The sequence below is a fragment of the Leptonychotes weddellii genome, unplaced genomic scaffold (genome assembly GCF_054177405.1).
Source record: "Leptonychotes weddellii isolate Sample4059 unplaced genomic scaffold, ASM5417740v2 HiC_scaffold_7743, whole genome shotgun sequence".
Classification (NCBI taxonomy): Eukaryota; Metazoa; Chordata; class Mammalia; order Carnivora; family Phocidae; genus Leptonychotes; species Leptonychotes weddellii.
This window is the reverse complement of record NW_028047653.1, coordinates 1-9,228: the sequence shown is the minus strand read 5'-3', so window position 1 is coordinate 9,228 and position 9,228 is coordinate 1. Positions and strand designations below refer to the sequence as shown.

Below are 9,228 nucleotides of genomic sequence, written 5' to 3'. Positions count from 1 at the left end.
TTTTTTTTTTTTTAAAGATTTTATTTTTATTTTGAGAGAGAGAGAATGAGAGACAGAGAGCACGAGAGGGAGGAGGGTCAGAGGGAGAAGCAGACTCCTTGCTGAGCAGGAAGCCTGATGTGGGACTCGATCCCGGGACTCCAGGATCATGACCTGAGCCGAAGGCAGTTGCTTAACCAACTGAGCCACCCAGGCGCCCAAGAGTTAAACCATTTTCAAAATTTAGAACTTTTGATCCATCTGGTCTGGCACATGGTTAAAAAGGATTTTAACCCTTTTTCCAAAACCTAAACAAAAATCACCATATGGTGGCACCCAACCACTATTTTGCAGGGAAATAGAGCCAGAACTGTTTCACAATCAATATAAAGTAATTTATTTTTAAATTATCAATAAAATAATCAAGTTTACATTTAAAAAATACAAATGACAAAAAAACCCTTCACTTGTATTCCAAACTAAGCCCCAGGGCTCAACAAAGACCTGTGATTAGAGCTTGTCTTCCCTTGTTGGTGGAGCCTGTCCACTGTCCTGACTTCATAGCCATGGGTAAGAAGGCATCCCCTTGGCTCTGTCTGAGTGCTGAGCAATGATGAAGTACATAGCCTTTGCAAAGGAAGCCAAGGGGTAGTCCCTGGATTAGGTGCTCACCCTATCCTAGAAAGTTAAAGCTAAACTATACATCAGGGAGACTGGCAGAGAATCTCAGGGGGTCAGCATAGTCACTACACTTGAAATCATTTCCTGGCTGTTGCTTCCTACATGACAAGAATTGGGGGAGACAAAGAACCTGTCAAGCTCATTAACGTGGTAGTAATACCAGCTACTCAGTAGTCCCCGGTCTCCCCCAGCTGACTCAGCCCTGGAGACGGGATCATCCTAAAGGCCACGGGAATGATCTCAAATTGCTCTGGGATGTTCTCAGGACAAGCCTCACCTATGCAGCAGTGGGGAGAGGTGCCAAAACTTGTCACACCTTCTGTCTGCTAAGCAGAAAAACTTAAGGGGGTCAACTTAGTCCTCACCCCAAAGATCTATGATTGTCCCAGTACTCACCAGAAAACAAGGTTTCTCGATGACACCAGAAGATCACATTTCTACTATGATTCATTTGCAGATAAGCAAATGTCTCTTACCTAATTTTTAGCCTGTTGGTTTGTCTGTTTGTTTGTTTGTTTCGAGGTTATAATATTCTCCATTTCTAGTTTCCTACTTCCTGAGTGACACGGGCAAATATATACATACGTCTCACACACATGATTATAAAAATACATCTGGAATATATGAAATGAGTGACTGAATACTCGCACCAATCTGAGCATTTCCAGAGCCTGAGACTCAAGCACCTTGTCCCTGGCCCAATTTTAAGTGCCTGGTTATTTTTCACCTCAAGGCAATGGCTTCACAAAACATCACTCCAATGGAGAACAGCCAGTTTCCAAGAGTCAGAGAGGGAAACAAATATCTCATACCCTCAGCCTTTACAAATGGTAACCTAGGACAATCGTATCATGCTGGTGCCTCCTTGAGTAAACATGAGAGAATACAACATAAAGATTGAAGTTGGCCACCAAGCTGAACATACTAAGAGCTTAATTTAAAATTGAACTTCAAACAAGTCAGCTTCTAAGACCAAAATGACATCTGCCAGTTCCACATATTTTCAAGACATAGGGAAAACAAACTGTGAGGACCAAGACCCTGCCAAGTAGAAGGCTCAAGCCAAGTCTTATTGTTGCCACACTTGGAAGAATCCTTTGTGTTGTTAACGATAACCCCCTACAAAATACACTGCAATTTCTGGAAGGAGAATACTCCATGAGGTAGAAAATACAGCACCTTGGGAAGGTTTGGAATGGGCTTTCCAAGGTGCAAGGCATAATTTGACACATTCAGAGGGAACAAAGAGAAGCTGGGTTGGTTCGTACTGTCTGGGAGAGAAGGCACTTCAGAGTTGGTGGGGCAGGAGAAGGTTTTGAGGAGAACTCAGGGTTGCATCAGGTAGATTAGCTTCCTCCGGGGCTAAATTGTTTGCTGGGTCAGGTCCAAGGACGGTTACAAGGAAACAAAGGAACAGGTCGCACTCTCTCACAGGAAGGCCATTCAAACTCTGTTCCCGTCTGAAGACAAGGGTGGCCACACCAGGCTGGAGTGAAATCGGGTTCTAAGAGAGGCAGGGGAAGGAGGAGCTGATCAGTACACAGGATGATGGTGGAGAGCAACATTAACATTCAGTCACAAACCTAGAAGGTGGAGACGGAAGGTCAGACATCACTGCAAAAAGGAGAGCAATGGAGAAGTAAACAGTAAACCTGAGAAATCCTGTAGACAAACCCAAGACAGGACCCAGAAATAAATATCCTGTCGTGAAAGAAACAAAAAGCCATATTAAAAATAAATCCCTGGGCTTTTTATAATCCTTCACACAGGCTGTCACATTCCCGTGGAAGGACTTGCCAGGGGGTGGCACAGTCGATCCACAAAAGCTACCCGTTCTCTCTACGGGGCCCCCATCAGCACTTTTCAAATACAAGTTCCAGAACTTGAATCTTCTCCGTTACTCTCCTACTCCGCACTTCTCTCACACAGTGAAAAGAATAAAGAAAAGTTCAGGGGTCATCATGGCTGCTCCATCTTTAGTGCTGGGTAGGCTCGGGCAAGTTTCTTAACTTTACTGTGCTTCAGAAGAGTTTCCCATCTGAAAATGCGGACAATGTTACTATCCTAGAACAGTACCTGGCACACAACTGGGGAGTCAAAGGAAGGCTGTCTTCCCTCCCTCCTGTTCAGAGACCTCTTGCCCTCAGGCCACATGGGGGGGGGTGGTCCAGACCTAAAAGCAGCAACCAGTCCCGACTTTATGAAATACACTACAGTAAACAGCCCAACACTACTCAGCGATGACACAGCATTTTGGAGATCAGGTAAGTCAACTAAAAACAATACATTAATTAGTCTCCTCATTTAAAAAAGGAATTCATTTACATTCTCAAGAAGAAGTTGATGTTTAGTGCTATAAATATCTAACTTGGAGACCCTCTGGTCACATGGGAGGAGGAAGAAGGAAGAAGAGGCACACGGAAGCAAAAATGAAGAGAAGAATCAGGTCTGGTTACCAACATGGAAGTATGTGTCAAGTATTAAAGACATTGGTATCTATTACCTCAGCAACCAGACTTCTTTGAATTCATAAGAGAAAACAGCAATGAGAAAAACAGAGGTTAGTCATACTGTTTGTTACAGTAACACAGTAATCACAAAACTCTAACTTTGGGGAAGTATTAAATAATTGAGAGTATATTCACAATCTTGTGTTGAAAATTAGATTTACAAAGACATTTCAGTGATGTGGAATGATGCATAGGATTTTTGAACTGGGTCTAAAACCATCGATAACGTAGTCTGAAGTCTGTGAATCCATGTCTGAGTGTGTGAACATGCCACAAGGTTATCAGCAATAACATTAAAAATTAATTCTGTTCACCTTTTCTGTGTTTTATATGTTTTTGTTAATATGACATCCTATATTTTATTCAGAAAAGTAATATTTAAGAAGTCACAAAAGTGTTAACAGTGCCAATAATTAGATCATTCCCGTCGTGCTGCTACTATGCACATGAAGCCCTGACAGATTTAAAGAAATTAATAGCCTAAATTTTAAACTTACTCTCCTCCAAGGTTCTCTGGACTTGGTAGACAATGATAAATGGCTACCTGGTTTTACAAAGAGAAGCTAAGATGTAGGAAAGAACTCTCCTAGGCCCACCATCAGCTGTGTGTTCAAACTTGGCCCTGTGACTTAACATCTCTTTAAGCCTGAGTGTCTTCGTCTGTAAAATATGATAAACAACAGCACCTACCTCAAGAAGGTGTTGTGGGGATTCGAGGACGTGTGTATGAGGTGTTCAATACACGGTCTGGCACAACTCAACACTCAAAAATGTTAACTGCTGTATCATTCAAGATCCAACCCGTCAGCCACAAACAAAACCCCACCACCCCAAACCCCAATCCAAAGCTTTGTTTACACTAAAAAGGGAATGGAAAGCAAAGCCCAACATCCATGAAAGTCAGCAAGAATTCACAAGATGAACCCCAGACTCAGGACACAGATTGTACCCAATTAGGAGCATGCTTCCCGAGCAAAAGGAGCAAAAATGTGGTGCTCAGGTGTGCCAGGACAGGTGGCAACATACCGTGTAAGACAAAGAGCTGGGACAGAGTCCCCGGGAGAGGAACCAATGGGAGCCCGGCCCAGAAGAGAACTTCCCCTGGCACCAGAAGCCCAGAAGAGTATTTTAAGGAGATGAAAGAAGGCACAGGTGATAGAAAGTCTGAGAGAGCTCAGTGTGTGTGTCCAAGGACAATCACAAGGGAGGAGCACTGCCATGTGAAATCCCAGGCCAATTTCTCAAGAGGGAGCCAATCCAGAATCCCCAAGAACCTTCCATTTACTTACATTTCAGTGCAGCAACCACTCGGGCCGCCATTACTTCAGCCCAACGGAAAGTCCAATAATCAATGCTAAAATGCCCAGCAACACCACTACTACCACAATGATAATTATCAATTTCTGGAGAGGATAAGAGAAACAAACAAACCATTATTACAAACAACCAAAAAACAACAACTCATCCAAAACCCAACATCTCTCACCTCTACATTGAAAGCCTCTTATCAACCCAAATAAGACTATAGATCTACATAAAGACATTCTATTAGGATATTTTATATATCTTAAGTGACTTCCTGGCTAGCAAGGCCAGCAGATGGAAATAGGGAGCTTCTGTGGGCTCTCGACTCACACTAAGTCTTGCACATGTGGACAGATACAAAAGCAACCATCACGGGGTCTCCGAGCAGCAATAAGCCAAGGTATCAAGAGACCAATTTTTCATTTTCAAGAAGAAGTGTATGTTTTCAAATAGTCCTAATTTCAAACTTCTGTCTGTCTTTCCCCTAAAGCATACGCCCATCCATCAGACCCAGTCCAGTGACTGGGGATCAGAAAGCAGGATGGCAGTCCTATTGTGAGCCAGCCTTGATTCGTTAGGTGAAATAATTTCCCAACTCCTTGAATCCCTGCACAAGCAATAGGTAAAGTTGGAAGAAAATCAAAGAACTGAAGAAGAAAATTATCAGAGCCCAGGAGAATAGTCAGAAAAGAACAGTCTAAAAAGCACAAGCCACCAGAGCTGGCTACCACAATGGGCAGAGAAGTTGAGAAGTTCTCAAGCAACAGGGACACCGGGAGAGGGGTAAATATGCTGGTGTGGGGGAAAGAGCATGATTGGAATCTGAATTTGAATCCCAATCCTATACTTACTGGGTGCCATGAAGCCAATTACTTAACCTCTGACCCTCAACAGTTTCACCTATAAGTAGGGAATAACAGGTGCTCCATAAGATAGGAGGTAATGTTGTATGGAAATCAGCACAGCACTGGGTTCACAGTAGAAAAAAGGGGGGTGGGCTTGGTTAATGGAGTGGAAGAGAGTGAACAGGTTTCTGAAGAACAGAGGAGTCAAGTGTAACATCTGAAAGGATCATGAGCTCCATCCAGGAGAAGTCTAACGGCAACACTGGGCAATGCATGCATCCACCCTGCAGAACTGTCTTCAAGTGTGGGTTCTTGGGTAGAGAGTATGTGAGCCAGATCCATGCAAGGCACACCAGGGGAGAAAGGGCAGCTACTCTCTGGGAAAGGCTGACGTAGGTGTTGGGATGAGGCCAGGACAGAAAGGGAAGGCAAAGGATCAAGTACACAGGTGGGGAGGACCAGAGAGAGGAGAAGCAAGCCAGACCAGTGGAGACTAAGGTGCTCACCCTCCGAGCTTCACTCTGAAACTTGACAGCCTTTTTGGTATCTGCCACGGCCCGCTCCACAAAGCCCACTGACTGGTCCATGTTGTTCTCGATACGGTCAATCATGGCTCCCTTTCCCCAGATGCAAGAGGTGGTGGCAGCAGAAACAGAGACAGGCACAGGGAAGAGAGAAAGAGCAAGAGACAGCAAGGAGAATGGACTCTCCTCTCTGAAGGCAGCCGGAGAGTCTCACCTTCCGGGCCTGACCCTGGTACTTCACAGCTCTTTTCGTTTCTTCCCGTGCCTTCTCCACATGGTCCACTGTGTGCATGACATTCAGCTCTATGTTATCTAGCATCTCACCCTGCAAAGAACAGACATGAGTCACACCCCATAAACCCACGCCAGGAGAGTTGGAGCTCACATGGGGACGGGGCTCTTGGTTATAATCCCCGGTGCAAAGAGGAGCATCCAGAAGTCTTCTGTGGGGCACACATTCCATCTTACATGGGATTACCTATGGCTCCCCAGGCCCTGGTGGTGGTCACTCACTCAAGCAACCCTCAGTAAATTACTTCTCTGGGACAGGCACTGCATGGAGCACGTGGAGCACAATGTCGAGATGCCTGGCAAATACATGTTCTAACAGATCCCACCACCACCATTCTGTTTTTAATTAAGCATATGAGGAGAGGAACCATAATAAGAATATCTTAGGGCATTATAACTGGGATGCTGGCCTCTTCCTAGTCGTGCAGACCTGAACCAAGTTCATTTGGCCTGAGGCAAGTTTGTTGGCCAACAGACTGGCCAACAGCAGCTGCTCCGTAAACATCTAAGGTTGGGAACATCTGCTTTCTCCAGGAGAAACTCCCAGGCCCCTAAGGTGACAGACATGGGGTTTACCTAAGCTGTCTGGTTACATCTTATATCTCCGTGGTTATTAAGAGACAGTGATCTCTTGGCAAGATTCCCAACCATCTCCCAGCGATTACTTCCTGACGAGGAAGCACGGTCGCTCTAGTTAATTCTGGGCATCTTAGGACGGGAACGCCCCTCACCTACCTCGACCTGCCTCAACCCAACCCGTTGCTTTACGGCACTCTGTAAGCAGAGAAAGGCACTTACCATCACTTGACTCTCAAACCAAGTCCTCAGCAAGGCCGCGAGGAGAGGAGAAAGAAGAGCAGGGAAGGAGGCACTTAAGGAATGGTCTCAAAGGCCAGCAGGGAGCAGAGGAAAGGCACCTGGGCCCTGAGCAGGGGACGGCTGTCGGAAACCAGCCAAGCAGTGCTCGGGCTTCAGGCAGGTTTTGCAGCCCTTCCACAAAGGAAGCTGTTCTCAGTCCCTTCCAGGAGGGCAGAACAGCTGGAAGGGCATGGTAACGGCAGCACACGTGGACCCCGTGGCGTCTCTGACTTCATCATAAGAACAGCAACCACCTGACCATGCGGAGCCAACACCCTATGCAGGTGACAGAGACTTACAACCCTGAACAAACATGCCCAGGGACAGAATAAGGTGACAAACCATGAGGGTTTCAAGTGTTTTTACAAATATTATTCTACCTTCCCTTCCTTCATTTTGTTATCTGTTCTTGTTCCTTAGCAAAAGGTGCCAAAATTTTTGGAAAAACATACAGAAGAAAAAACAAAAATGGGAAAAAAATTAAAACCTCCGCGAAAGCTAACTTTTCACCATGAATTGGGGAAATGATCCTGTTTTCAGTGTCACCCATGAAATTGTTCCTATCAGGAGACTGCTTTAAGGCATCCTCATTAAGAACCCACATCCCCACTTAGAAGGGAAACAAGAGGTGCAGGCGGAAGGAGGTAGTACTTGACTGAGCGCATCAAAACCCACAGTAAGCAGAAGTGAGGCCAAAGGAGCAGGCAAGAGGACAAGGATGAGCTGGCACTCAGGAGGGCATTCCTTTCCTGGGACACTGGGATCCTGTTACTCCATCATGAGGATTCCCGATGATTCCCCCACCGCACCTCACTGACCTTCCAGTCCTCCCGTCTCAGGAGGACCTGAGCTTTCCTCCCTCTCCCCAGGGTGATGCCCACTGCCGGTTACCTGATTCTCCACCAGCATGGCGATGTCCACAAACATGTCATGAAGCTCCTTGATGCTGCTCTCCAGCCTCACAATGTCCTTGTGCCGCCCCTCGATCTCACTGAGGGCTTGCTTGGAAATCTGGGAGTCCATGATCTACAACAGGCCACACAAAGACCAATCATCAGCCGGCACCCCTGCCACAGACCCCACTCGCACTCCGGCCAAGCCCCCTGCCCCCCTGCCTCCTTGCACCTGCAGACCTTCCCGCACCAACCACACAGAGCTCCACGGCAGCCTCCCCTCTCCACGAGAGGGGCGTGCATCCCAGCTCCCAGACACTCACCCCAGAAGTGAATATGGCGGGGTTCCCACTCTCCAGCATCTCCTCCAGCTCCTCATCTGTGGTCTTTTTGCCGGCTTTATAACAAAAGAAGTAGAGCATCAAATACAAGACCAAACAAAGCACACCAATGCAGAAGTTCCCTGAAAAGGGCGCCTGGGTGGCTCAGTTAAGCATCAGCTATTGACTCGGGTCATGACCCCGGGGTCCTGGGATCAAGCCCCACATCAGGCTTCCTGTTCAGGGAGAAGTCTGCTTCTCCCTCTCCCAGCTTGTGCTCACTCGTGCTCTCTGTTGCTATCTCTCTCTCTCTCAATTAAATAAAATCTTTAAAAAAACAAAAAAAGTTCCCTGAAAACCAGGAACACGGTAACTTCACTCTAAAGACCGTGGCCTTTATAACACACCCCCAAGAGCTCCTGACATGCCTTACTTCCAATTTCTCCCCTAATCTAATCCACCCTTAGCATTACAGGTGGTTACCTTCCTGAAGGACATATCTGACCACATCCCTTCCTAGCTCAGAAAGCCGACTGGCCCGTTCACTGTGCCTCGGAGGATCGGGAGCCAGTTCCTAGGTGAGCCCTCCATCCTCCACCTAACCCCACATTGCTCTTCCCAAGGGCTCCCCCTTCCCAGGCTGGACAGTCGCAGCACTCCTAAACACACTTGCTTTTCTCTGATGACATCCTGGTTCACATACTTCCTCCACTTAGAGCCCTTGGCACCCTGTAGTGCCCCAAGTCCCTGAAGGGCGGGGCTGTCAGAATATTTCTGTTCCTCACAGCACCCAGCGCCATCCTATAATCTCATAAATGTTCTCTGCTGTCAAAGACACAACAAAAAATATCATGAGTCCCCAGGACGGCAACTGTCAGCAAGTGCCTCCCCTCCATGTGAGGCAATGTTGGCGCCCACAGGAACCAAAAGACCTGGGCCTGACAAGCATCATGCCACCTTGCAGCCCACAATGGGGCATCAGGTGCAGTGGTGCCCTAAGGCCTCTCCTGGACTTGGGCACA

At 46.7% G+C, this 9,228-nt stretch overlaps 1 protein-coding gene across 1 annotated transcript; it reads right to left on the bottom strand.

Annotated features, from left to right (window-relative positions):
- Positions 1–352: 352 nt before the first annotated feature.
- Positions 353–9,207, bottom strand: LOC102745002 (syntaxin-3). The gene is made up of 5 exons (XM_081811452.1): positions 8,210–9,207; positions 7,885–8,019; positions 6,059–6,169; positions 4,460–4,573; positions 353–2,164 (listed from the first exon to the last, which is right to left on the bottom strand). The coding sequence occupies exons 1-4, from the start codon at positions 8,306–8,308 to the stop codon at positions 4,490–4,492; spliced, it is 429 nt and encodes a 142-aa protein (XP_081667578.1). The 5' UTR covers positions 8,309–9,207; the 3' UTR covers positions 353–2,164; positions 4,460–4,489.
- Positions 9,208–9,228: the final 21 nt, after the last annotated feature.